Here is a 27613-nt window from a genome sequence, read left to right on the forward strand (position 1 = left end):
TTTTTTTCTTCTTCCACTGTAAGGGACACTGCATTCCCTCCTTTGTTAGGCAGATATAGATCAAACAGGCCTTTGTTTCTTTTTATTCGGTAGTGTTTTACGCGGAAGAAAACAAAGCTGCCCGAAAGGGAGCCAGGAATGCACCACCGGGAGCTGGAACCCTCTGGATTAGGCTGCCTGAGGGCTTGGCGGTTGTTTTCTTTGTTCTTTAAAAATGCCCCTTGAGAAACAAGGCGAGGAAAACTGCTTTTCGCAGTGTCCTCCCGCAGGAGGCAGAGGAGTGAGTCATCGTGGCAATGTGTTAATCGAAAATGTTTTTCAAGCAGAGGGAGGTAACGCAGGAGTGTCCGGCTGCAGTGCTGCTTGGAAACAAAATGAGAATCGCGGGGCTGGTTTTAAACAATACTTGCTTCTCACACAATTTTCAAGGTGGGTTTTGTTTTGATTTGATTTTTTTTCCCCGAAACAGGCAGAGTACTTTTTTTTTCCTTTTTATCAGCCCTGTCTTGTTGAAAGAAGTAGTGTTAGGTATTGATCACCTATTCAGAGATGGACTTGAATTTCAGCATGGCTACTAACAGAGGCTTAGAACTAGGTTTAAAACATTTGAGGATTATTTTTTTTGTGTAATAATCTCAGTTTATTTTATGTACTATATTAAGCAAAATAACCATCTATTGCTGGATATTTAGTATGGAGGGAAGAGATTGCAGCAGGCTCATTTGTAGAAGGTCCTGATTGGGCCATTTGAAAGTCCTGTGTTCTGAAACAGAGGCCTCCTGGGTTTTCATTTTTGCCCTCGGAAACATGCTGTGAGGAGGGAGCAGTTCTCTCTTCAGGACCAATGCTCACACTGAATTGCCTGAGAAGGAAGTGGGTCTGTTTTGCTTCTCTTGGAAATGAGGGAAGGAGGATTTTTTTCCCCACTGATGTTTGAAAAATCACTCGAAAACACAAGTATTCTGACTTTTTTATTTTCAAACGAGATACGGACAGATAGAAATCTAGTCTAAAGGGTTTTTGTTTTTTTCTATTATCTTCTTCACTAGAAACTAGTTACACTCAGTAATGGTAAATCACAAAATTTACCATTTTTTTCTCTGCCATGTTCCCCCCTTGAGATGGTGCATATAAAGAGCTCAGTTTCCTTTCATAGCAGTTTATGACTAATGTTCTGTTTTCTGTGCCACCAAGAGTATTTTCACGATGTTTTTTAGCATGTTTTTATCAGGGAAACTGATGAGTTCTGTATACCAAATCCTCTTTTTCTTCAGCTAAGATATGACCAGAATATTTTCCTACAGTTACTGCATATAGTTCCTCTTCCCTGTTTCTCCTGACCAGCCATCCACATTCAATGTGGAAAGGCAATACATTCTTCTGCCTTGTGTCACTATGCTTGTTACAAATGATCATACCTTGTCTGCATACCATAGTTAAAGTCCTATATATATTAAAATACAAGAGAAAATTGGAGTATAATGCCTATTTACTTATGTGACAGATGACTTTAAAAAGTGTTCTTTAATAACAAGCATTTTATTTCCATTCAGATGATGAATTGCTAATTAATCTGGATCCTTCCCCAAATTTCTTTCCAACTATTCAGACAGCCTAAATTCTCAAACAGATTTCTACATAAAGAAGGAAGGCTTTAGATTTAAGAACAATGCGCCACAGACGATGGTGGTCACGAAGAAACATTTAGTGTCATAAATGACCTAAATTACTTTTGACCTTTAAGTCCACACAAAAAACATCCTTATGCTTTAAAGTACTAGCTATAGCACAGGTAGTGCAATCTCTCAGATAGCCTTCTCCCAAAGACTGTTATTCAACCTGTAGTTACTTCATAGTTTTCTTTTTTTCTATAAAACACCAGAAGATAATATGCAAGGTAATATAAAAAAAGCAAAAACCCATCCTCAGTTGCAGAAACTTTCCCAAGTATGCAGACAGAGAAGCAGACCAGAGTGAAGTGATTAAAAAAAATTCAAATTTTGTTAACTTTATCACAGTGACAACAGTGTATGGGAAAAGTCCTTAAATGTTCTTTTCCTTCAAAAAGTCTTACTCATGTTTTTCTTGAAAAAGACTATGCTTGATTACTCTGTAATGACCTGATTGTGGACAGTATAGAGTCCTTGTCCAAACTCCCTTGGTACTAAGCAGTCTTCCACGGTCTTAGAGGAAGGTGTGGGTTTTTGTTGTTTTTTTGTTTGTTTGTTTTGGGTTGTTTTTCTTTTTTTTTTTTTAATTCCCACCCCTTCCCTGCCTTTCAGGAGGAGAAGTTGCTTTAGGCTACTGTATTTGCAAAAAATGCAAACATATTAGAACATTTGCCTACAAAAGTGAATGGAATTATTTGCCTGCTACTGAGAGTGTCTCCAGCTGTGGGCTGTTGTTTGTAAAACTTATTTGAGCATTTATGTGACACAGTCTAGCCAAAGATTAAACATTTACAGGTCTATTCATAAATTACTCCCAAACCTCTTCACTCAATTGTTAGGTCCTTTAGTACCTTTCTGCAACCATACATAGCAAACCACAATATGATCAAGTAGGAATATCTTACAAATCTGGTGTAATGTATAGAAACCTTTTGAATAGTATCATCATTAATTTACCTTTCCTATTCCCTTGAAAACAGACCTGCTTAGACACCAAATGAGGTTTGAAAAAGATACTGATATTGTTTATTTCTCACAGATACACAGTACATGGTCAATTTAAACATTGGTAAACATGAAAGAAACTCATATGTCTCCATTCACAAAATTTCAGAGGCACTCGTATTCAGGAAATTTGAATGACAAGATCGAAGTCTGAAAGCCAATTGCACTATAGCTGCAGAAACACAGCAGAAACCTGTATTTGTCGGTAACAGTAAATGCTCTGAGTGTATATAATATTAACATAATAGTAGATGGCCATAAATCACAGGTAATTCTTTGGACGCCTTTCTCTTCGCATCTTCACAGATTCTGCCTAATATTACTGTGGCACAGCTGAGTCACGGGGGCGGGGGGGATCGATGGGTTTGGGGGATTTCCCCCCAGTACCGTAAAGCAGCCGAGACTCGGCCGCAGCTGCCGGAGCGCGGCGGGAGGCGCAGCCCGGGGCGGCCCCAGGCACCGCCCGCCCGGCGCCGCTGCGCCCCCGCTGCAGCAATTTCTGACCAATCCCGCCCGGGAAGGAGCTTCCCTCCTCCTCCTCCTCCCTGCCCTCCCTCCCCCTCTCTCCCTCCGGTTACCTTCTCCCCCACCTTCCCCCCCCCGCCCCGAGTCGTTTCCATTTCTTTAATCCGCAGGCAAGGAAGGTGAATCTGCTGAATGACACCGCGGTGAGGTGGTGAGCACGCCGCCCTGGCTGCTTTTAAAACCAGCCTGGGTTTTGAATACCTCCAGTGTTTCTTGCATTGACTGTTGGTTTTCTTTTAACTGTGCTTTATTTATACTATGGCTGCTGCCCAGGGTAAAAAAAAAACCCAAGAGGCAGTCGGGGCTCCAGCTTGATTTGTTGGAAAATATTATTTTGATTCTGCAGACTTCACTGCTGAGAGAGCAACAGACCATCCTGCTTGATAAACTACTTCTGCAAGGAGTCTGTGATCATTAGAGCATTTCCCCCCTTGTTCATTCTGTCCTAGAAAACTTGACGCATGACTGCATGGTGCAGAAACAACCCTACCATACTAACTAGGCTGATTCGGATAAGCCTTTCTCCTCTGCAGATGGCGATTCTATGTATTCCCTCTTTAAGAATTCGATTATTTCAAGTCTCTGCACTCTGTGTATGAACGTTATTGCTCTTGACATGTGGGGAGGGATTTCAAATAGAAACCAAGTCCTTCCCTCTTCCTACAGACACTGCAGCTTTTTCCTGCCGTAGAACTTCCTCTATTGCCTCCCCAAGTAGCTTGTGAGAGAACCATGGAAATACTGTACAAACCAGGACACTAAGTAACTTGGAATCCCTGCCAAAAAACCCAACCAACCAAACAAAAAACCTGTTAAGTGACTAGGAGCTTTGGGGACGTGGGGAGGGAGGGGTTTGTTTGGTTTTGGGGATTTTTTTGTTGAAGATTTTTTTTGACCTTATGAGAAAAACACAACTCATCCTCAACAAGTGCATGTAATTGAATGGCAGTTGATACCATCAGGGATCAGCGTAGAAGTCTTTAAGAAATGAGAACTATTTGACACCAGTGTTAGGAAGTGCTCACAGTTATGCAAGCAGCTGTGTACTCCAGAATTCATTTCTATAGAGGAGAGAGATGGCTCCATCCTCACCTTTTCACTCATCATCTTCTGCTCTTCTCTATCATCTTGAAAAGCCAGTAGAGATAAGGAGTCCATTTACTTAAGGTAACTGCCTATGATATTTAGGCATGTCTTCTGGCCTCAGTAACCTTTTGGTTGGTAACTAACTTTATACTTAGATTCTGATCTGAATTCTCTCAGTGCCAGGAGGCACACAAGGCGTGAACATCGTTCTTCCACTTCGATCGGTCTGCGGCTGCGTGCTCTGGAGTCCCAAGGGCCACAGCACAGTCAAGACATGACCGATCCAGTTCCATCTCCTCCTACTCACTTCATTACTGATTTTCTCCATCTCCGCCATTTCGAGGTTTTTTTGTTTGTTTTTTTTTTTTGAAAGTTGATACTCGTCATTTCTGCAACTTTTTATTTTTTTTCCAGAAGGAGGTAGTTGGCCTCCTGCCCAACCCCCATGACTTGGAGGGCCAGTGGTTTTTCTGTCAGGGTGGCCTTCCCTTAGGCTGCATTGGTTCGCGGCACCTTCTTCAATTTTATCCGGTGCACCCTCCAGAGAGGGATCCCCTATCCACCACCCAGGGGACGCGCCTTCTAGCCGTGCAGCCCCAGCCGAAGGTTATACTTAGATTGGACCTCACTAAACCTGACAGATTTAGCCACTGACCTAATAGATAGTAAAGAAGATAAGTAAGAACACTTCCACCCAGTACTTGTCTCTTCTCTGAAAGTGTCCTAGTATCCTTAGTAGGGAAGCCATTTTAGACCTTTAATCACCTTTATCACTTTTCTCAGAACTTTCTTTTCCAGTTGCACCACATCTTTTTTTGATTTAGAGGCCAGAAATGTGCACAGTACTTAAGATGCAACTGTTTCACACAATGCTACAATGGTACAAAGATACAATATCCTCCGTTTTGCTCTCTGTTCATTTTCTGTGATTCTTGACATTCAAATTATTTTCATTTTAGTACTTCTGACCATTGAACAAACTATTTATTTAGTTATTTATTTATTGCTTTCTGTTGTGGGAGGATTTTTTTATTAAGATCAACCTGGATGGTGCAGTGAAGGTGGAAGATGGTGGTGAGACAGTTCTGAAGACTGAGTCAGGGATCAGGGGCAGGAGGACAGGTAGTGAAATTGAAAACTATGGTCCAAAAAGGTGAATAAATGAGAAGGCTGAAGTTTATTTTCATTTAATGACATCCAAAACGCCTACAGCTTGGAGAGCCCAAGATGTGTATACTGTAAATGTCATAGCAAGAGCACTGTTGCAGGTCAGGGAAATGGAGATTTTGTTTATCACCAAAAGGATGGTTTTATTTGCCACCATCCATTATGATCCAGAAGTCCAAGTCCACATATCTCTACAGGCAGTGAATTAATTTCCCGTTAGTTGCTAGTCCTAGGCACTCACTGTGTGTGTACAGACTGCTAACTGCTGAAGGACCTTGCAGCCGCATCAGAGCAGCTATTTTTTGGGGGGGGGGATTTCAACAGAAAATTTCCTACTAGATGTGTGCATGTGTTTGCGTGTATGCATGCACATATAACACACTGGAGGTCTAAAAAGACAATATCATAGAGAACAACAGCAGCATGGGATAATCATTATCAGGATAATACTAATAAGATTCTATTTAATTAGTATACATTGGAAAACAGGGGAAAAAAATAGGTTATTACCTTGTAAAGGACTTTTTGACTTTCTCCTATGTGTTTTTTTTTTTTTTTTCCTTTCAGCCCAAGCTATCTCTTGTCCATCTCTGCAAGTCTGGGGACAACCAGTAAGGGCAACTGAGGGTTACTGCATAAAAACAGCAATGCATTAAAAAGTAACATTTTTAAGCTTCAGTAATTAATAAATACATATATGATTTTAGTGAGGTGTCGTGGTTTAACCCCAACCAGTAACTAAGCACCACACAGCCGCTCGCTCACTCCCTACCAGTGGGATGGGGGAGAGAATTGGAAGGGTCAAAGTCAGAAAAACCATGGGTTGCTATAAAGACAGTTTAATAGGTACAGCAAAAGCCGCGCGCACAAGCAAAACAAAGCAAGGAATTCGTTCACTACTTCCCATGGGCAGGCAGGTATTCAGCCACCTCCAGGAAAGCAGGGCTCCATCACGCGTAACAGTTACTTGGGAAGACAAACGCCATCACTCCGAACGTCCCCCCCTTCCTCCTTCTTCCCCCAGCTTATATACTGAGCCTGACGTCATACGGTATGGCATAGCCCTTTGGCCAGTCTGGGTCAGCTGTCCTGGCTGCGCTCCCTCCCAGCTTCTTATGCCCCTGGCAGAGCACAAGAAGCTGAAAAGTCCTTGACTAGTGTAAACTCTGCTCAGCAAGAACCAAAACATCAGTGCATTATCAACATTATTCTCATCCTAAATCCAAAACACAGCACTCTACCAGCTACTAAGCAGAAAACTAACTCTATCCCAGCTGAAACCATGACATGAGGTTTATAAAGCTCTGTCAGAGATGGACCCCACTCTTCCTGGGGTAGGAGCTGCCACAATCCACGCTGCATGGGGATTTCCAGCTTCCACCTGGAGGAAAGCACCAGCAGTGGCCTTCAGCACACAGTTGCAAGTAGAGCCCAGAGGCAAATGCACACCTGAGAAGAAACCTTGCTGTGCCCTGGGGCAGACAGACCCATGGGGAGCAGTCAGTCTAGGTGCCAGGTCCATCAGTTTAGTGCAGGTGAATGAGAATGGAAACTTGGGTTGAGCTGACCAAAACTCAGGCAGTTTAGGCGCATATTGAGCTGTCAGGTGCAAAATGTGGGATTCTCCTTTATATTGAGGGGATAACCACCAGTGATGCCAGAGGCCTGTCTTCAGTATCCTTGCAGATTGCCTGTGCAGAAGTGTAGGTTGATGGCCTGGGCGGAGATTGACAGCGTGGAGTCTCCATATGAGTAGGATGCACAGAGCATTAATTTTGCTTGTGCTTTAATTAAAAAATTTGTGATGCAACTTGCAACAATAATTTATTTTCATCGAATTAGACAGCTTCTGTAATATTTTCATCATGTTGATTGTTACTGTAGGCAAAAACACATCTCTCTGTTTACCTGGACTTATACATTTCCTATGATTATGCTATTTATATCTCCAATTTGTAACATTTCTATCACAATACTTTTGGCTGGTTTAAAAAACACACCACGGAGACTTTCTAAGTTTATATTAATTCTCCCAATGAACTGAAAATACATGTGCTGGCAGATCTACTGAGAGATCGGCAGCTCTTTCAGATAACAACTAAACACTTATCCTCAAAACCCCAGGGAAAAGTAGATCACTGAAGAGAAAACAAATTTTGATATTTACATTATTCAACAGTCTCCTCAAGGGGATGGTTGTCTTTTGGTAAGGTCAGGAGCATTAGCAGGAACGGCAGGATGGGAGATTGAAAGCTGATGAAGAAGGGAAGAGGAGCACTACAATCTGCTCTGACATACCTAAGGCGGGAGGAGGAGTGGAGTTGCTTTCTTGCTCCTTCATGCCCTCGCCTAACCTGCTATGTCACTCCAGTGTCCCTTGGCTGCCTTCTCACATCATGGGAGATAGCTCAAGGCTCTTCCAACTAACACTGTCTGATCAGGAGGAGGAAAACAGAACTTTTCACCCACCCCATACTGCCTTGATTAATGAGAAAAGCTGTATTGTAAAAAAAAAAAAAAAAAAAAAAAGGTAGTTCATATACTCACTTGTTGGTTCTAAGTTATAAAATCCATGCAAATGAATCACCAGGAATGAAGGATGAATGCTGGCCATAAAATATGAGACCAAGATGTCATATTAGGAAATGAAGTGCTACTCCAGAATTCAATCAATGCAGATTGCTCAGATTTTCTTCTTTCTTTTCCAGAACATTGAAAGGTTTGAGCTCCTGTAAACAGGATGTATGCCCCTCCTTTTTGTTTAATTTTGTCTATTTTCAGGAGTGCCCCAACACTTCAGTAATATATACACTCTTATTTTATACCTACAGCTGCCAGTGAAAAGTTTAGAAAGATACCACATGCATACATTATGCCAAAATAAAAACAAGAAAATTAAACTAACTGTTGTTTGATGTGGAAAACATAAAATTGGGTAAGCATAACTTGACTTTAACAATCATGAAATACAGACTAATATTTCCTCAAATAACCCAAGCACACTGTAATATGGCAATCTAGTCTATGTGCCTGTACATTGCTATCGTATCTACAAAGATTCTGTGTAAAATTGGTCATAATAAAAATTCACGCTTCAGACCATCTGCGGTTTTTATCCCTTTTGAAGCTAAACTATTGCTTAGGTCAGGAACAAATTACATAGTCAGCTGTTTCAGTTCTTCAGTTGGGTTGTCACTCTTAAGAGGTAATGGGCCCTGGATAAGGATGAAAAGTTGATTATTTAAGGAAGTCTAATATAGAGAGGATCAAGAAAGTATGATGCAAAAAGAAGCAAACGTTAAATTTCATGGAAAAAATAACTGCACAATAAGTGCCACAAAAAGAGATCTAGTGAGCTAAAAAAAAGCAAGAAATGGATGCTAAAAGAGATTGCAACTTTTTGACAAAGTGCCAATCAACACTAGACATGGGAGGTGGATAGGGCAGCTTGCAAGGAAGAATACCTATTCCCACTAAACCACATGAAGAGAACTAAATTATTTAAGTGGATAATCTAAAAGAATAACATTTGAAGTCATTAGGTGAAATGAAAGCAAAGCTATAGAAAAAATGTGTAAAAAATTACATTATTAAAAACAAACATGTCAGATGAGAAGGAAAAAATAATTATTTCAGCAGTCCTGAAGAGGACAAGAGAAGCCCTTTGAATCTAGACAAATAGTGGGAAAACCACACTAATCACTGCCAGGGAAAAGGTGTATGCTATTAAATACTGAGAGAAGTAATAGGCAGGGAAGCACACATTTATAGTTATGCAGAAGCTTTACCGAGCTCTCTGTTGTATTCCATTCACGCTGTAACCCTAAATGGGGGTATATCAATTCATTTTTTTGTCAAACCGTAAGTGAACTGACAATTAGCGTGCAAAGACACGGTGATTCTAATAGAAACTGAGGAGCTTCATCTGTGCCAACAGCATCATTAAGGTTGATATGCAAAGATAAATGTGTCTTTGCTATTTCTGTAGAACTAAATCAGGTGAATCAATAAAGGCTGATATAAACACTACAAAGCTGGCTATCTACACATGAAAATAGACATCAAAGGAGTGGCCAAACAAACTGAATTAACCTACATATTAGAAGGCTACAGAGAGAGAGAGAAAAAAAAGTCCCAAAGCCCCAAAGAAAGAGAAAATTCTATCAAAAAAAAGGGATGGAAAAGGACAAACAATGAAAAAAATGTGACAGCTCAAAGGGAAAAGGCCGTGAAATTACCAAGCAAAAACTTTTCATGATCAGGAAGTGTTATAGGAATGGGGTCCCCTTAGGAAACAGGGAAAAGATGGGGAGGATAAAACAAAATGACAAATACCTGACCAACCAAACACGAAAAATAAAACCTGTATATTGCACGCAGATATAATTAACCATGGATAAACTCCTGACAAGGAGATCGTAAATACCGAATGTTTGGAATAGCACTTATTTGATGATCCTTCGAGAACAAAGTAGAAATACCCTCAAACACATATCCATGGTAAATTTAAATACTAAGTAAGAAAGAAAAAGTAAAGCAGTGTGTGTGCACACGCAGGGTTTGAGGGCTTTCTACAGCGGTGGTGCCTCCGGGAGGCTGCGCAGCAGCTCCCGCACCGTGGGCTGGCAGACCCGCAGCAAAAATCAACATCTTCTCCCGAAACAATAAAGCTGCTGGGCTGGTATAGCGGAACCGTCCAAGGCTCCGAAGTTATTCCTAAAGGAAACTGCTATGCCACGGGGGACGCTACCCCACAGTGAGCTCCCCAAGCGGAAAAAATAGACTGACCAGAACGCCACAACCGCAGCCTCTGCGTCCCCCCCCCACCCGTCCCGGCCCTTTGTTGGAGCGCAGCGAAATGGCGGCGGCGGAGCGCGGGCGGGGCGGGGCGGCCCCGCGCGGGCGGGAAGCGGCGCTCCCGGCCCCGCCGCCCCCATTGGCTGGATTTTGCTGCAGCCCCGCGCCCGGCGGCGCCCGGCGGCGCCCGGCTCCCCCACCGGCACCGAGCGCCGCCACGCCGCCACCGGGAAGCCGGGCCGGGCGCGGCGGGAAGGAGGGGGCCCCCGGGGATTCGCTCCCGCGGCGCCTCTCGGAGGCGACGGCGCGAACGCCCCTGCCCGCAGGGGGAAGGGCGCGGAGAAGAGCCCGCCCTTGCCCTGCCCCGCCGCAGTCCTCAACCAGGTCGGACCGCTGGCAATATAGGGCGGCGCTGGCGGCCGTTCCCGCCGCAGACTGCTTGGGTCGAGCAGGGCGAGATCATGTCTGGGCGAGGCAAGGGCGGGAAGGGGCTCGGCAAGGGGGGCGCCAAGCGCCACCGCAAGGTGCTGCGCGACAACATCCAGGGCATCACCAAGCCGGCCATCCGCCGCCTGGCGCGGCGCGGCGGCGTGAAGCGCATCTCGGGGCTGATCTACGAGGAGACGCGCGGCGTGCTGAAGGTCTTCCTGGAGAACGTGATCCGCGACGCCGTCACCTACACCGAGCACGCCAAGAGGAAGACGGTGACGGCCATGGACGTGGTCTACGCCCTCAAGCGCCAGGGACGCACCCTCTACGGCTTCGGCGGCTAAACTCGGTTCCTGCGATAGCTTACGTCTCTAGAACACAAAGGCTCTTTTCAGAGCCACCCACCCTTTCAAGAAAAGAGCTTTAGTCGCTGGTTACACGTGTATGTCTCATTTCCGTGGTCGTGACACGGGGGGGGGGGGGGTGGGGGGGGGGGCGGTTGGGCTCGGGGCGGTGCTACCCGTAGCTCCCGCCGTCCGCAGTCCTTCTCCCAGCCTGAAGCAACAGGCGAGTTTGACATCGATGACGGAGACTCTGTCTCGGTGGCACTCTCTAGGAAGAATGCCAGCGGAGCGAATGTAGCGCTCGGCTCCCGGGGCTCTCGACAGGAAAACACTGAAGTTCGGAAAGATGCGTACGTCCTTCGTCCTCGCCCGTGCTCGTCCTCCTCCTCCCTACTCCCGCACCCCGGTCACTCCCCCTCCCAGTCCTCCTTCAAAACGGGAACGGAGGGGACGGGCAGGCGAGAAAAGCGGGACGACGGCGGCAAGCGCGATTGCGACAGCCGCTTCCCGGCCGCAAGCCTTCAGAGCGGCGGCCTCAACCGGGAAGCTCACGAAATGGCGGCGCTCTCTTCTCTGCCGTTCGGGGGAGGGGGGCGGGACGAAGCGGGAAGGCGTGCGGAGAAGAAACGGCTGAGAGCACCCGTTGCGCCCCAGGGGCTGCAGAGGAAAGAGGCTGCGAGACCTGTGCGAACGCGCCTTCCCTCCTTCCCCTCCTCCCGCTGGTGCTGACAGGCCGGCACCGCTCCCGAGCCCCCCTCCGCCCGCCCTGCGCCGGCAGCTTCAAACGGGGAACTGCGGAACAGTCAACGCGCAAGGGCCGGGGGGTCCCACGCTACCCCAAGCGCCCCCAGTTCCCCCAGCATCAGTGCTGCCTGGAGCGCGGAAAGGGAGCGCTCACCACAGGCTGCCTACGCCTGCTCCGAAACAGAGACACAGCTCTCTCCAGCGACCGTGTGGTGGCTCTTAAAAGAGCCTTTGGGTTGGGCGGTGGCAGGGCAGGAGCCTCAGGCGCGCTCGCCACGGATGCGGCGGGCCAGCTGGATGTCCTTGGGCATGATGGTGACGCGCTTGGCGTGGATGGCGCACAGGTTGGTGTCCTCGAAGAGCCCCACCAGGTAGGCCTCGCTCGCCTCCTGCAGCGCCATCACGGCCGAGCTCTGGAAGCGCAGGTCGGTCTTGAAGTCCTGCGCGATCTCCCGCACCAGGCGCTGGAAGGGCAGCTTGCGGATCAGCAGCTCCGTCGACTTCTGGTAGCGCCGGATCTCGCGCAGCGCCACCGTGCCCGGCCGGTACCGGTGCGGCTTCTTCACGCCGCCCGTGGCCGGCGCGCTCTTGCGGGCCGCCTTGGTGGCCAGCTGCTTGCGCGGCGCCTTCCCGCCCGTCGACTTACGCGCCGTCTGCTTCGTGCGCGCCATCGCTGCTACACTCTCAGAGTTCGTCCACGAAAGAAGGCAGCCGCCCGCTCCCGCGACCCGTATTTATGGAGTGCGGCGGCCCCGCCTCCCCGCCTCTGGTTGGTCGAGAAAGCGAAGCATTTGATTGGGCGATTCGAAACCTCCTCTGAACCTGGTGGCTGCTGAAGCGCCCCGAGCCCAGCCCGGTCCACAGGGAGGGGGTTGTCTTTTTTTTTTTTTTTTCCAGTGAACTGTGAAGGGGTTTTAAAGTTTTATTTCTCTAGTATTTACTTCTCCTTTTTTTTTTTTTTCCTGAGTTGTTTGTAGCTCTGAATCGTACTTATCGGATCCATGTTTTAAGTATGTCATGTGATAATGTATATGACTGTAGTTGATGAAAGATCACATTGGTATAAGATTTTTGTTTTTCAGTCGTAAATAAAGCATTAGATTCCTCCGGAAATACTTTCCTAAATAATTTAGAACGACAAAGTATTAAGCGGCCCACTTTTTACATACTTAGAATTTACTAAATAATCCTCACAAAAATTATTACCTTTCGGATAAACGTAGAGAATGTTAATTTTTTTCTTATTTATCGTTTGTAGCAGGCTCCTTTTGCAGATTGCATGAGAAACATTAACCTTATAAAGAACACAGTTAATAAAGATAAGTCATTAAAAGGAAAAAAAGCCTTTTCTGAAGAAAGGGAAGATGAAAGGACGAACATAGCAATTTAACTACTAAAAGCACAGTTCAGCATAGATGGGGTTAACGCGGAATGTTCAAATTGGCCCAATGAGCTCGGCACTTTCCATCAGCCAATGAAGAGGCAGCGCTCGGCTATAAAAAGGGGCAGCGCGGCTCTCATCTAACAGCGCTGTGTAGTCGCTTGTGTGTTACTGTTAGGAAGAGAACGTTTAGCAGCGATGGCGCGCACGAAGCAGACGGCGCGTAAGTCGACGGGCGGGAAGGCGCCGCGCAAGCAGCTGGCCACCAAGGCGGCCCGCAAGAGCGCGCCGGCCACGGGCGGCGTGAAGAAGCCGCACCGGTACCGGCCGGGCACGGTGGCGCTGCGCGAGATCCGGCGCTACCAGAAGTCGACGGAGCTGCTGATCCGCAAGCTGCCCTTCCAGCGCCTGGTGCGGGAGATCGCGCAGGACTTCAAGACCGACCTGCGCTTCCAGAGCTCGGCCGTGATGGCGCTGCAGGAGGCGAGCGAGGCCTACCTGGTGGGGCTCTTCGAGGACACCAACCTGTGCGCCATCCACGCCAAGCGCGTCACCATCATGCCCAAGGACATCCAGCTGGCCCGCCGCATCCGTGGCGAGCGCGCCTGAGGCTCCTGCCCTGCCACCGCCCAACCCAAAGGCTCTTTTAAGAGCCACCACACGGTCGCTGGAGAGAGCTGTGTCTCTGTTTCGGAGCAGGCGTAGGCAGCCTGTGGTGAGCGCTCCCTTTCCGCGCTCCAGGCAGCACTGATGCTGGGGGAACTGGGGGCGCTTGGGGTAGCGTGGGACCCCCCGGCCCTTGCGCGTTGACTGTTCCGCAGTTCCCCGTTTGAAGCTGCCGGCGCAGGGCGGGCGGAGGGGGGCTCGGGAGCGGTGCCGGCCTGTCAGCACCAGCGGGAGGAGGGGAAGGAGGGAAGGCGCGTTCGCACAGGTCTCGCAGCCTCTTTCCTCTGCAGCCCCTGGGGCGCAACGGGTGCTCTCAGCCGTTTCTTCTCCGCACGCCTTCCCGCTTCGTCCCGCCCCCCTCCCCCGAACGGCAGAGAAGAGAGCGCCGCCATTTCGTGAGCTTCCCGGTTGAGGCCGCCGCTCTGAAGGCTTGCGGCCGGGAAGCGGCTGTCGCAATCGCGCTTGCCGCCGTCGTCCCGCTTTTCTCGCCTGCCCGTCCCCTCCGTTCCCGTTTTGAAGGAGGACTGGGAGGGGGAGTGACCGGGGTGCGGGAGTAGGGAGGAGGAGGACGAGCACGGGCGAGGACGAAGGACGTACGCATCTTTCCGAACTTCAGTGTTTTCCTGTCGAGAGCCCCGGGAGCCGAGCGCTACATTCGCTCCGCTGGCATTCTTCCTAGAGAGTGCCACCGAGACAGAGTCTCCGTCATCGATGTCAAACTCGCCTGTTGCTTCAGGCTGGGAGAAGGACTGCGGACGGCGGGAGCTACGGGTAGCACCGCCCCGAGCCCAACCGCCCCACCCCCACCCCCCCGTGTCACGACCACGGAAATGAGACATACACGTGTAACCAGCGACTAAAGCTCTTTTCTTGAAAGGGTGGGTGGCTCTGAAAAGAGCCTTTGTGTTCTAGAGACGTAAGCTATCGCAGGAACCGAGTTTAGCCGCCGAAGCCGTAGAGGGTGCGTCCCTGGCGCTTGAGGGCGTAGACCACGTCCATGGCCGTCACCGTCTTCCTCTTGGCGTGCTCGGTGTAGGTGACGGCGTCGCGGATCACGTTCTCCAGGAAGACCTTCAGCACGCCGCGCGTCTCCTCGTAGATCAGCCCCGAGATGCGCTTCACGCCGCCGCGCCGCGCCAGGCGGCGGATGGCCGGCTTGGTGATGCCCTGGATGTTGTCGCGCAGCACCTTGCGGTGGCGCTTGGCGCCCCCCTTGCCGAGCCCCTTCCCGCCCTTGCCTCGCCCAGACATGATCTCGCCCTGCTCGACCCAAGCAGTCTGCGGCGGGAACGGCCGCCAGCGCCGCCCTATATTGCCAGCGGTCCGACCTGGTTGAGGACTGCGGCGGGGCAGGGCAAGGGCGGGCTCTTCTCCGCGCCCTTCCCCCTGCGGGCAGGGGCGTTCGCGCCGTCGCCTCCGAGAGGCGCCGCGGGAGCGAATCCCCGGGGGCCCCCTCCTTCCCGCCGCGCCCGGCCCGGCTTCCCGGTGGCGGCGTGGCGGCGCTCGGTGCCGGTGGGGGAGCCGGGCGCCGCCGGGCGCCGCCGGGCGCGGGGCTGCAGCAAAATCCAGCCAATGGGGGCGGCGGGGCCGGGAGCGCCGCTTCCCGCCCGCGCGGGGCCGCCCCGCCCCGCCCGCGCTCCGCCGCCGCCATTTCGCTGCGCTCCAACAAAGGGCCGGGACGGGTGGGGGGGGGGACGCCGACGGGTGTGTCAGTCCCTGTGCTCGAGTAAATTCACTGTTTTATAACGAATTCTGAGTAACATTATTAATCTACATTTTTTTTCCACATGGGGACGACACGTTTCTCTTTTTGTAGGGCGTTAAGTCGGTTGCATGTCCCAAGTCTCTGACTGCATGATCACGCGAGTTGCATGATTGATGATTTTTTGTGTTTATGGGACTGAGGTGCTGACGAAGGAACTGATTTGTTTGTCTTTTTAATGTACCCTTGAAAAAATCTACATTGCTTCAGGTACTTCTAAACATTTGGTGCACGTTTCTCATTTTCATGGTCTTACTCATTATTGATACATAATATCTCAAAGTATTCCTTTTGCTGTTTTTTCTTCACATAGTTTTACTTTTTGGACACAAAATATAATATTTTAATAAATTGTAGTTCTACATCTGCACTCAGAGGGAAGAAAACATAATTTTAATGAGTTGACTCGTCTTAATCATCTTTAGAAATTTCAAGTTTCCAAAAGTCATTTATTTCAGAGAATGCATGGCAACTCCCTCTCCCCTCTTTATCCTTCACTTTCATCTTGTGGCTTTTCCAGTACCCTTACTTTATGCTGTAGAAATGTAACCCGTGTATTTACTGTTTCTCCAAGTAGTTATAAGGTCTTCAGATGATAGTGACAGCAATTTACAAAGCTAGAAAACTTGCAGCTGTAGATGGCAATGTATGCAGCATGTAACACAATTATGTTTAATATTTCAGTCTTGACATTTAAAAGATCTACAGTAGCTACCCATAACCTTAAAACCAGACTTATCAAAGGTGATTCTAAGGTGCATCATGCACTTTAGAAATTTTCCAAAATAATCACAACCACTAGACAGCCTCATCATGAATATATTTGTAATCCCCTCCCCAATTGTTTTGCCTTCAGCACTCTCCAACTGTACCTCCTTGTGAAGGGGCAGTATGCACAACCACTCTACACCAGGAGTAACTGTCCTTCAGTTATTAGGCAGCTGTTGTTTTGGGTTTTTTGTTGTTGTTGTTTTAACAGATTTTTTATCTGGAAGGTTAAAACCAAGCAGTAGTTGTTCAGTTCACAGTAGCCACCTTTCCTCGGTGGAGGCTCTAACCTGGATTTCTTTCTACACCGTAGTTGATCTTTACAAAACTTGTTAGAACTGAGAATCTCTGAGACCTGGGTCGGCTGTCATTTTTGTTGGAACGGATCAACAGATTAACATGGGAAGGGAGGTGTTTGCAGAAGCTGATTTTTTTGGGGTGGAGGTTCTTTTGTTTTTAACGCCTCTGCTTTCTGGAGCTATGCACTTTGCATTGTTGAGATTGCCCTGTGTTATTCCACATTTTCTCTTCCAGAGCAGTGTAACAAGAGCAATAGGCTTCATCTGCTATTGTGGAGACAAAACTGGAGATCCTACACTACATTGTCCTGGAGTGGCACGTCAAGTCATGGACCTTCCCAGATGTTCAGGAGAACTCTCGTTACCAGGCAGAGGTGTTCTCAGTGAACTGCTTTTCCAGGTAATGTTTATGCCAAAAGAAAGTCATCAGGTTCACAGTATATGTGAGGAGTTAAATGTCTAGAGATGCTTCTCTTCTTGCTCTGCTGAAAAAGAGAGAACTACTTTTCTTCTCTTGAAAAGGCAGAGACAGCTCTGCCTCACCAGATTTTCTCCAAGCTGATTGAGCTGCTAAAGGCAGCAATGAAGGAAGCAGAGCAAATGGAGATGGATGAGCACCTATGCCATCCCTGTTCCTGATGGAGGGAGCAGGGCTGGGGTGGGTGGACATTAAACCAGAGAGCCCCAGCATCACAGAGGTAGCATGAAGCTGCTCTTCTCAACATGGGTGGCTGCTTTTGTCCCCCCAGTTTAGGTGTTAAGCACAGCAGAAGCACTTGCAAGCAAGCCTTACTCACTGGGAAGGAGAAAGGTCCCACTCTTTCCTTGTCTGGCTCCCTTTTTTCAGACAGCACTATTTTGGACGCAGGCTGGAAATCTTTGTGCATCCAGAATTCTGCCCAGCAGGGTAAAAGCAAAAAAAGCAGAAGCAAAATCAGCCTGGTAAGGTGATCAGTCTTTTTATTGCTTGCACCAGTATCCAGAATCTCTCTTGCTATCCTTACAAATCTCCTTGAACAATTAGTTTTGTTGTGATTTTAGCAGTCTCATCCACCTTAAGTGACATTTACCTGTGCCAAATAAGTTTATCGCATAGGCCCATGCCATCCATCTCCTCTGATACCAACAAAGGCTATACTTTGAATGACCCTTAAGGGTTCCCAAAGGAAATAGCATCATTATAGCACTGGCTATATGATACCAAGCTATCCAGTCCTAACATCATTCAACCACAAATTAACTTGATCCTTTTAAAAGCGGGTCATAGCACTCTCGTTTACCAATGAATGAATTTATAATTGTAATTTATAATGTGACCACAGAGAATTTTAATTACAAAAAAAAAATGATTACCCCTTTTCTAAACATACAGGGTAATACTATATTAAAGAACACTTCCTCTATCATATATTAAAAAAAACCCACAAAACCACAACCTACATCAGAATTCTTAATACCATTAAATCATGTTAGACCGTTTAAACAACTGTATTTTCTTCTTGAATAATTAAGGCAACTTAACAAGAAAACTACCAGAATTTTTGATACACAGTAAATTTAAAATTCAATTTTGAATCTACAATTCATTTTTAATACCAGGAATATCTTGCTTTGACTTAAACAAATCCATCCAATATTCATTACATCCCAAAAGAAGTCCACATTCTTTCAACTTACACATTAAATCAGAACTTCCATCTCATTTAAAGTCCTGAAAACCAAGCCACGTTCTGTGGGTCAGAAGAACGAATTTCAAACGCAACTGAGAAAGCTTAGTATCCCAGAGCCTCTATGTCTTTTCTGGTTGTATTTTTTTCCCTTTTACATGTAACTTGTGGCTGTTACAAACGCAGGCTATTACATGAAGTATGCAGGTATCCCTTTTTGAAAGGGGGGGGGGAGAGAAGAGTAGCAAAAGCCCTTGCAATTTTCTCTATTTTTTTTCTTTTTCTTTCCCTGGAGAAATTGCCGGTAACTACACTTTATACGTAGAAATCCGCCCGCGCAGGCAGCTGCAGGGGACAGACGAGCCCGGGTGCGCCGGGGTGACCCCGGGGGCCGGGCGAGGCCAGGCAGCAGAGGACGAGCTTGGCTACAGAACGGTGCGATTGAAAGAGCTTATTGTGATTGGCTGAGGGGATTCGAATTATTAACCAATGCTAGCGTAGGATTTAAAAAGGACCAATTACAAAGCCGCTCGTGCGAGCGGTGACGTGCCTGGCCCCGTTATCCAATCGAAGCGCTGATAGCTGAGGCCAGGGATTTGCATAAGGCCCCTATAAATACGGGAGTAATCGCATTATCGGGTACTCCGGTGCTCCAGAGCCACCCGGGAGGTCTCGCCATGCCCGAGCCGGCCAAGTCCGCCCCCGCGCCCAAGAAGGGCTCCAAGAAGGCGGTGACCAAGACGCAGAAGAAGGGCGACAAGAAGCGCAAGAAGAGCCGCAAGGAGAGCTACTCGATCTACGTGTACAAGGTGCTGAAGCAGGTGCACCCCGACACGGGCATCTCGTCCAAGGCCATGGGCATCATGAACTCCTTCGTCAACGACATCTTCGAGCGCATCGCCGGCGAGGCCTCGCGCCTGGCGCACTACAACAAGCGCTCCACCATCACCTCGCGGGAGATCCAGACGGCCGTGCGGCTCCTGCTGCCCGGCGAGCTGGCCAAGCACGCCGTCTCCGAGGGCACCAAGGCCGTCACCAAGTACACCAGCTCCAAGTAGAGCGTCTCGGATCGTCAGTTTTACCCAAAGGCTCTTTTAAGAGCCACCAATTTTTTCAAGTAGAAGGGCTGAATTGCTTTTTTTTTTGGGGAGGTATGTAAATAGTCTGTTCATTTACGTGTCACTGGAAAGTTAAGTACTTGCTTTTTTTAGGTAACTGAAATGTAACTGCTTAATTTTAAGCGTGAAGGGCTCTCAATTGACAGCCTATACTAGGCATATGGGGTCATACGTGGTTGTTTAAAACTTGGGTAATGAGTACATATTATCAGCTCTGGTCTTTAACGTGGTTAAAAACGAGCAGCAGCTTTGTCCTGGTGTTTTACCAGGGAGTCCTGCGGGGGAAGGCAGATGGGTCTCTTATTTTCTAAGGTTTTAATTCCTCTTACTTGATAGGTTCCGTAGAAAATCCTAGCTGTGCACTAAACCTGTAAAATAAAAAAATCTTATTTCTGCCTCTTTCAGTGACTAATAAATATTTTGAAAGCAGTTTCTGAAACAAGTTTTCCAGGCGTGTTCGCAGCTTGGTTTCTTTTTTTTCCCTGTACGTTTTAGTGCGCCCACCACCCCATCCCCCCCCCCGCCAACAAACCCTATTCGTTTTTTCAGCGAAGCAGCTGTCTGTCTGTAATCGATTAGACAAATGGGGAAAGATTTTTCTTTACGAAGGTTTTTCCGGTTTAAAACACCAATGCCCAAACTTGCGCAGGAGCGAGTTCTCCTTTTTTTTTTTTTTTTTTTTTTTTTTTTTTTTTTTTTGAAATGTGCGTGAAGCCGGGAGCGGCCGGTGATGTGGAAAGCACCTGGGGCCTGGGAGCATCGGAGCTTGGGGCCGCAGCCCTTCCTGCCCCACCGCGCCGGTGTGAAAGCGAAGTTCCCCCCTCAGAAGCTGCGCTGCCGGAGAGCCTTTCCCTGCGGGGCAAAGGTAGAGCCGGGGCACGGCGCACACATTTCCCCGTCCCTGATCCATTCCCCCGCCTCGAACACACTCGGCCCCGGAGCCCGTGAGAAGCGGGCGGAGGGCCGATGCGGTGCCGCACGTAACCGAGCGAGCGGGGGACGGCACCGGGAACGGCGGCGGGGGAGAAGGGAGGGGGGGGGGGGGGTCACCGCCCTACGGGGCGGGGCCTGGCGGGACGGCGGGGCGGGGCTGGGGGGAGGAAGGGGCCAATCCCGGCCCAGCGCGGGACTTTTAAACTCCCCCGGGCGCCGCAGCGGAGGGGCGCTCGCTGCTCCGCGGGGCCGCCGCCGCCGCTGCTCTCGGCTGCGCCGGTCAATTAGGAGGGGGCGGGGCAACGCCGCTGCTATCGCAGGGCTCCTGAATTACACGTAGGAAAACACTTCCTCTTTAAGGAAGCCCGGGTTTCCCACGCAGGCTGTACCCAACGCGCACACTTCGAAAACGGTAATTTTTCTGATTTCGGTATGAAATCCGACGAAAAGCATTTAAAGGTTTGGTTTTGCTGCTGCGACTACCCTAGTGTTCCAGCTCTTTTTGAGAATAAGTGGGTGGCTCTTAAAAGAGCCTTTGGGTTTATTTAAATGAGTAGACTCTAATTTCTTCTCAGTCGCTTTACTTCTTTTTGGGCGCCGCCTTCTTCGCCTTAGCTGCTTTAGGCTTGGCTGCCTTGGGTTTGGCTGCTTTGGGCTTCACTGCTTTCGCCTTGGCCGGGCTCTTTGCTGCCTTCTTAGGGCGTCCTGCCTTGGCTGCCTTCTTGGGGCTCTTGGCCGCTTTCTTGGCCGCGGTGGCTGCCGGCTTCTTCGCTTTCTTGGGGCTCTTCTTCACCGCCGCCGCCTTCTTGGGCTTCTTGGCAGCGCTGGCAGGCTTCTTGGCCGCCGGCTTCTTGGGCTTGGCTGCCGGCTTTTTCTTGGTTGCTTTCTCCTTTGTCTCACCCGGTTTCTTATTCAGCTTGAAAGAGCCGGAGGCGCCGGTGCCCTTGGTCTGCACCAGGGTGCCCTTGCTGACGAGGCTCTTGAGCCCCAGCTTGATGCGGCTGTTGTTCTTCTCCACGTCGTAGCCGCCGGCGGCCAGCGCCTTCTTGAGCGCGGCGAGGGAGAGCCCCTTGCGCTCCTTGGAGGCGGACACGGCCTTGGTGATCAGCTCGGTGACGCTGGGGCCCGCCGGCTTGCGGGCTTTGGAGCCGCCCGCCGCCTTCTTCGGCTTCTTGGCGGCGGCTTTCGCCCCGGGCGCAGAGACGGCGGGAGCGGCAACAGGCGCGGTCTCCGACATGGCGGCAGCCGTCGTCCACGGAAGAGGGGGAACCACTGGGCCTGGAGCAAGTCGGCGGCCTCGTATTTATAGAGAGGAGCCGCGCGGTGATTGGTGCGTTGCAGCGCCCGCCCCGCTGCACGGCTGAAAGGTCCCTTCTCCCCGCTCATTTTGTGTTTCTTAGGAGGCAAAAAAGCCTGTTTTTATCAGAATTTCTGCCACCCACCCCCCCCCGGTTCGCGGCGGCGTGGACAAGAAAGCCTGTTGTTCCCCTCGGCAGAGTTTCCCTTCGAAGAGGCGAAGGGTGAGTTAAAAAAGAGGCGATAAACCCTGAGTCCTGGACCTGGACAGACCTCGGGAGACAGAAACTTTTGTTTTTCCTTCTAAATAAAATCTGCGACGTGGGCACCTAAATCTCCAAAGCAATTAATTATTATTCTTTAAAGGGTCTTCTCTTAACCTGGGCTGAAAATCAGGGATTTGAATCGATATTTTAATCGCAAATTGATTTCAAAGAGGAGGAAGTAACACAGGCTCATCTTGAGCACTGAATATGGATTAGAAATTAGCTTCTTTGTCCAAAATCCCTTACCCCTTTCAAAATAATTAAAATAAATTAAATCAGTGCATTATGCAACAAGGCGAGAAGCAGATTAAAGTCCTGTGAAGGGCTCTTTGTGCCCCAGAAGGAGATGACTTTTTACAGCATAGCAGCTTGTACTGTGTTGCTCAGTGTGCACAATACAGACATGGTTCCCTAGTGCTCTGCTACAGAAATATTTATTTTCTTAATAAATTAGGCGACATAAGAACACGGCTGGTTTTTGCTGATAATTATAATCAGTGCCCTATCGCTTTATAATTCAGCCGTGTTTTTATTTTGATACAGCGTGATTGGTGAAAATCTGAGTCATCATTATCTGAGGAGACAGTGCTGCAGCTGATTTTCCGTACTTCTACACAATAAAACTTGCTCAAGTTATCAGTTAGGGCTCCCCTCTCATAGCAGATTGTGAAATATTGCATTTTTTACTGTCCAGTGACTGATGCCTGCATTAGAAGTAATATTAAAAATGACATATCCCACTGATGTATCTGGTACACTAAAATGACTGGCTGCTAGCAAGAGGGGGAAACTCTTCATCTGCACTTTACCAAGACCACGCTTAAACAAATCAAAAATAAATGCATTTTATTTTTCAGAGCATAAAGAACTAAAACAAATATCCTCTAATCTTTTCATTATCACCTACAGCCCTTTGTTTTGCCAAAGGCCTGTAAACTGTTTGTTACTGCTTGCTGTTAACACTGTAACTGGCAGTGGAACTAGAATTTGTACAATGTTATGATTCAAATACTTTATGTTTTCAAATGAATAATTATTAAAATGTTTTTATTGAACTATAACCAATGATTTTTTGCTTCTATTTCAACATCTTTATGGTAACGTTCAGCACTATATATAAGGTAGAATCAAAACTGGCAACAGTTCTTTTTACCTCGAATTGCTTGTCCAGCGATGACAGATTACTCTCAAACCCATTCAGCATTCAGGCAGAAAATGGGGACAGCAGCTCAGACAAAGCCATGAGAAAACCATATTAAAAATTAATAATTCTGAATGCCTACTGTTAAGAAAAAAATGACAGCGTCTGTTAAGTCAAAAGGTTGTTTAGAGGGGGCAGGGTTGTTTTTTAAAGACATCAGTGAGTGACCTCAGCTTCACGCAGGGCTAAGCCGAGAGGAGAGCCCTGCTGGGGCTGTGGGCTCCTTCCTGCAGCAGCCTTCAACTTTGTCACTCCCACCCCACCAGAGCAAAATGACCCCTTTCACACGGGATAAACCTCGCTATAAAATACTACATATTTTAGCATACATTTAATAACAATTAACAATTTTAATATTTTTTAAAGTTTAATAATCTCACAGCAAATAGAGGAGTTTTTTTTTTCCCCCCATGATCTACAGCTCCTTTTATGAAGACGTGGGTGGCTCTAAAAAGAGCCTTTGGGTTACTTGTGAGCTGGGAACGCTCCTCAGGTTTGTTTTACTTGCTCTTCGCCTTGTGGCTGTCGGTCTTCTTGGGCAGCAGCACGGCCTGGATGTTGGGCAGCACGCCGCCCTGCGCGATCGTCACCTTGCCCAGCAGCTTGTTGAGCTCCTCGTCGTTGCGGATGGCCAGCTGCAGGTGGCGGGGGATGATGCGCGTCTTCTTGTTGTCGCGGGCCGCGTTGCCCGCCAGCTCCAGGATCTCGGCCGTCAGGTACTCCAGCACGGCCGCCAGGTACACCGGGGCGCCGGCGCCCACCCGCTCCGCGTAGTTGCCCTTGCGCAGCAGCCGGTGCACGCGGCCCACGGGGAACTGCAGCCCGGCCCGCGACGAGCGCGACTTGGCCTTGGCCCGCGCCTTCCCGCCCTGCTTCCCGCGGCCCGACATCGCTCCCGACGCTCTTCCGCAGCCGCCGCCCACACCGACGTGAAGCACGCGTCGCTACGCCCCGCGCCCGACCCCTTTTATAGCTTCTCCGCGCGCCCCGGGGCGCTTTCTGATTGGCTGCAGCGCGCTCTCGCTCGCTCCGACCAATGGCGCTGCGGATCCAAATCCACCCAATGGGGGAGCAGGCGGCGGGCGCTCCCCGCCCAGCTGACCCCGCCTCCAGCCGGCGGCGGGCGGGGGCGGGGCTGGGCGCTGCCGGCGGGGCGGGGGCCAAGCCCCCCTCGGCCCCCGTCCTGGCGCGCTTCGGCCGGGCAACCCGGGCGCCGCTGCCCGCCCCGGGACGCCCTCCAGAAGGCCACCTGATAAGGAAACGTGTCCCCGCCTGCCTGAGGAGAGCAGAGGCGCGCTGCTGCCTCCCAGGAACAGGGGGAGCCTCTGCTAATGCCATCGCTGTCGTTTCAGAAACCATCCCGTACTTAGAACCTCAGAAATGCTACTACAGGATTACTTTTTTTGTTGTTTTTAAATTATTATTACAAAAATAGAAACGTTCCTTTCGGTAGGAACATTTGTAACCCAGCACTACTGATACATGTAGAAACCAGGCAGGAACTTGTTACAGAGGAAATTTCTCTGATTGTGGAGACAAATCACTCAGATATTACTTCAATCAAACTAACGTGGTATTATTTGCAAGGCAATTCTACAAAACATTAGAAGTCAGGCTGTGATGCTTTTATTCAGACTAGAGAATATCTCGCCGTACCGCTAAGCTGAACTGACTTCATCAAGATTCAGGATGTTTGTCTGGTACAGTCTGGGTTTGTCTTATGGACAAAGAGATTCCTGTTTGGTTTTGCTCCTTTGCTCTAATTACCCATGGTTTCTCTTTATTCCTTGGCATCTTTTTCTCTTTCTTCCATGCATTTCTAGCAAGGGCAGACACTATCCTTGTCTAAACCAATGAAGGAACCTGCACCCTGGACTTAGCCACATCCTTCTGCTACCCCAACGTTGCACAGCTAGCGCTTCCTCCATTTTTCCCGCAGCATGGGATTCTGCTCGCTTGTTTCCCTAACTTCCGATTCTGCATGATTTCTTTGTTCCCATCTTCATTCCTTGATGCTTCTGTACTTTAACTTGTGGTTCTTTGTAATGCAAGCCAGATCCTATGAGACAGATATCATAAAATTACAGCGAAGTGAGTAGCATGTGTGCCAGACTATGCTGCTTACCCTGGATACTGCATTGTCGTATTTCAGGGAAAGACAAAGACATGACTCCCACCAGGACATCCATGATATAGCCTACCACCCGCCCCCCAAAAAAACAAACAAACAAACCCAAAAAACCCAAAACCAAAACAGACCAAAAACCCCAAAAGAACACATTTCATCTAAACTCTGCAAGTCACAGAGCAAGAGAGAACTCACTGCACCGTTCTTTCCAGAAGGGTACACTAGTAGGAATTCTGATCTAAATTGTTCAGCATATGCCAGTCGTGGCAGGATTACAAACAAGGCAAAACGAAAAGAACTTCATAGCACACACAAAGTACAGTCACAACTTGTTTATGTCTGGGCAACCAAGACAAGCTCCCTGTTCTGAAGGTTCAGTAACCTTTAGAAAGCATCTTTCCTTAGTGGTGCAATTCAGTGGATTATGCCAAATTAACTAATCTTAGGGCTCTTTCTATATTTCCATCTTTATGCTGTCGCTAATCTTCACTGATCCATTGGGCAGGTCACATCACTTCTCTGTGCCTCAGTCCCTTCCCAGCACCTTTCCTCCCCCTGATCATTTCTTCTTCTGTGAACTCTACTCAGAGCCACAGATAAAAAACATGACCACAAGATGGAGGTGGTATTACAGAGAAGAATCCCAAATATCCCTATGATCACAATACAAAGATGAGAACAAATTGGCCGGGGTTTATGTTATCAGCTGTCCAGAGCTGGGAGCATCTCTTCTGGAGTTGTAGAGAAGATGGCATTACAGGATTGTGTCCATGACCAGTGCCGTCATAAGGTAAATACATAATTGTTTCCACAGGCTATGTTGAAACAGACCCTTCCTGAATATGCCACAAGCTTTCTATTGTGTTCTTTTCTCCCTTCTAACAAGAAAATTTCTGTTTAAATACTAAACATTGATTCAACTCTCCCTCAATACACCAACAGGATGATATACACATGTATATCTATTTCATGCACTTTCTTATTCAATCCCTTTTTGACTGGGTACTGAGACACAGAAATGCTGGAGAGGATTTTCCTTTTTTCTCTCTTGATAGAAGTATAAGCACAAAACCTTATGTAATTCGATGGATGTTCAGCCAAAGCAAATTTCATTGATCTGTTCTTTTTTAAGAATTCCACTCACTCAGAGTCATTACCAGAGGCCAAAGGTAACACATGAATAAAGGAAAAAATTCATCTCGCTGATGCAAGTATTGTCGGTTTAGCAATGAAATTGCTTTACAATCATTTCTGATGCTGGGGGAGAAAAGGTTGTCAGCAGTCCTCAAAGCTGGATTTGATGTTTCTGCCGTGGCCCATCACTTGTGTGGCTGGTGAAGAACCAGATGATTACCTGAGTGCATGGATTGAAGTCAGAGCATCCACGGATCCCATTGCTTTGTTAAAAGCAACAGGAATAACTTATATCTTTGTGCTCTTTCCACTTAGAACTGTGTTAAAGGCAAGGAAGGAAAAAAAAATCCCTCATATTAATTTAACTGAAGACAAACGATAGTTCTGGTCAATCAGATGAAATATCAGCCCCAGGCACAGCCAGTTTCTACACACGCAGTCCAAGCTAGTCATACAGCTCCCAACCTCACGTGTTTATCTGAAACTAAAACCACAACAGAATGTGAGAAGCCTCCTGTATGAGAGCCACACAAGAGGCAGTAGGCACCCTGGCCTTGGGCTCTTCCCAGAAGAAAAATCTTGTGGTTCCTGGACGATTTGCATTGTCAAATCCAGCTCTTCCATGTGGCCTCAAAGCCCGGTCCAGGAGATCCTTCCCCCTCTGCCCCCCCTTTCCCCAAGCCATCTTGAGATCTATCAGTTGTAGGAAACTACCTACCTCCTTTCCAGCCCTGCTTCACCCTGGGCAGGGTGAGGAAGTTACGTTTCTGATATTACGCACATTACTTATGAATGAAATTTACCTTTTCGTGCCCCTTTAAACATCTAGCAAATTCAAATCCTTTTCCCTCACTCTGAAGAAGAACAGATACAGCAACAGGCAAGTGTTCACTCTGTCCCAAGAGAAGAAAAGGTGGCTCACCTCCATCAGAATATGGCCAACAGATCATAAAAAAAGATTAAAAAAAAATCCAGACTTAAGTGGAGGAACAGAATGAATGAAGCGACTCCTGCAGGTTACTAATGTAATCACAGGGCTGCCAGGGAGATTTTCTCGAGCTTGAATGGGAGGGAGGTCCTCACCCCAGGACATAGTTCCTCTTCTCCTCAGGCTGCTTCCTGGGAGGGAGGGTCAATACTACTATTAAACGAAGGGTCAGAGGTACCACAATGATGCTCCTTCCCCCAAAAAATCACCATTCACACATTTCACTTATTAAAGACAAA

The 27613-nt window shown here is 48.2% G+C and overlaps 7 protein-coding genes across 9 annotated transcripts; 3 read left to right on the plus strand and 4 right to left on the minus strand.

Annotated features, from left to right (window-relative positions):
* Positions 1 to 10494: 10494 nt before the first annotated feature.
* On the plus strand, positions 10495 to 11106 carry LOC309590135 (histone H4). The gene has a single exon (XM_082311104.1). The coding sequence runs from the start codon at positions 10712 to 10714 to the stop codon at positions 11021 to 11023; it is 312 nt and encodes a 103-aa protein (XP_082167230.1). The 5' UTR covers positions 10495 to 10711; the 3' UTR covers positions 11024 to 11106.
* Positions 11107 to 11189: 83 nt separating this feature from the next.
* LOC309589914 (histone H3.2) lies at positions 11190 to 12455 on the minus strand. The gene has a single exon (XM_082310633.1). The coding sequence runs from the start codon at positions 12436 to 12438 to the stop codon at positions 12028 to 12030; it is 411 nt and encodes a 136-aa protein (XP_082166759.1). The 5' UTR covers positions 12439 to 12455; the 3' UTR covers positions 11190 to 12027.
* An 891-nt stretch (positions 12456 to 13346) lies between these two features.
* On the plus strand, positions 13347 to 13770 carry LOC309588703 (histone H3.2; the record flags this gene model as incomplete). Its single annotated transcript, XM_082308338.1, has 1 exon — positions 13347 to 13770. The coding sequence occupies one exon, from the start codon at positions 13347 to 13349 to the stop codon at positions 13755 to 13757; it is 411 nt and encodes a 136-aa protein (XP_082164464.1). The 3' UTR covers positions 13758 to 13770.
* A 27-nt stretch (positions 13771 to 13797) lies between these two features.
* LOC309588702 (histone H2B 1/2/3/4/6) lies at positions 13798 to 19829 on the plus strand. 3 transcript variants are annotated; one of them, XM_082308335.1, is made up of 3 exons: positions 13798 to 13863; positions 16879 to 17043; positions 18967 to 19829. In XM_082308335.1, exons 2-3 carry the CDS (start codon positions 16972 to 16974, stop codon positions 19366 to 19368), a joined length of 474 nt encoding a protein of 157 aa, XP_082164461.1. In that variant the 5' UTR covers positions 13798 to 13863; positions 16879 to 16971; the 3' UTR covers positions 19369 to 19829. The 3 variants fall into 3 exon arrangements, with proteins under 3 accessions (XP_082164461.1, XP_082164462.1, XP_082164463.1); XM_082308336.1 differs by lacking the exon at positions 13798 to 13863 and adding an exon at positions 15717 to 15786; XM_082308337.1 differs by lacking the exon at positions 13798 to 13863 and adding an exon at positions 17393 to 17585 and having other exon boundaries at positions 16972 to 17043; positions 18967 to 19826.
* On the minus strand, positions 14663 to 15282 carry LOC309588704 (histone H4). The gene has a single exon (XM_082308339.1). The coding sequence runs from the start codon at positions 15063 to 15065 to the stop codon at positions 14754 to 14756; it is 312 nt and encodes a 103-aa protein (XP_082164465.1). The 5' UTR covers positions 15066 to 15282; the 3' UTR covers positions 14663 to 14753.
* A 957-nt stretch (positions 19830 to 20786) lies between the features above and the next one.
* LOC309588911 (histone H1) lies at positions 20787 to 21994 on the minus strand. Its single transcript, XM_082308722.1, has one exon. The coding sequence runs from the start codon at positions 21596 to 21598 to the stop codon at positions 20942 to 20944; it is 657 nt and encodes a 218-aa protein (XP_082164848.1). The 5' UTR covers positions 21599 to 21994; the 3' UTR covers positions 20787 to 20941.
* Positions 21995 to 23149: 1155 nt separating this feature from the next.
* LOC309589173 (histone H2A) lies at positions 23150 to 24050 on the minus strand. The gene has a single exon (XM_082309105.1). The coding sequence runs from the start codon at positions 24012 to 24014 to the stop codon at positions 23625 to 23627; it is 390 nt and encodes a 129-aa protein (XP_082165231.1). The 5' UTR covers positions 24015 to 24050; the 3' UTR covers positions 23150 to 23624.
* Positions 24051 to 27613: the final 3563 nt, after the last annotated feature.

This window comes from Platalea leucorodia (genome assembly GCF_965183815.1).
Source record: "Platalea leucorodia genome assembly, chromosome: 4".
NCBI lineage: Eukaryota > Metazoa > Chordata > Aves > Pelecaniformes > Threskiornithidae > Platalea > Platalea leucorodia.

What these genes read in the sequence shown, in the direction of transcription:
- LOC309590135 (XM_082311104.1), top strand. Translation starts at nt 10,712, where the DNA reads ATGTCTGGGCGAGGCAAGGGCGGGAAGGGGCTCGGCAAGGGGGGCGCC.
- LOC309589914 (XM_082310633.1), bottom strand. Translation starts at nt 12,438, where the DNA reads ATGGCGCGCACGAAGCAGACGGCGCGTAAGTCGACGGGCGGGAAGGCG.
- LOC309588704 (XM_082308339.1), bottom strand. Translation starts at nt 15,065, where the DNA reads ATGTCTGGGCGAGGCAAGGGCGGGAAGGGGCTCGGCAAGGGGGGCGCC.
- LOC309588702 (XM_082308335.1), top strand. Translation starts at nt 16,972, where the DNA reads ATGGACCTTCCCAGATGTTCAGGAGAACTCTCGTTACCAGGCAGAGGT. An exon ending in TCAGTGAACTGCTTTTCCAG is followed by an intron (nt 17,044 to 18,966) that starts GTAATGTTTATG and finishes CCGGTGCTCCAG; the next exon opens with AGCCACCCGGGAGGTCTCGC.
- LOC309588911 (XM_082308722.1), bottom strand. Translation starts at nt 21,598, where the DNA reads ATGTCGGAGACCGCGCCTGTTGCCGCTCCCGCCGTCTCTGCGCCCGGG.
- LOC309589173 (XM_082309105.1), bottom strand. Translation starts at nt 24,014, where the DNA reads ATGTCGGGCCGCGGGAAGCAGGGCGGGAAGGCGCGGGCCAAGGCCAAG.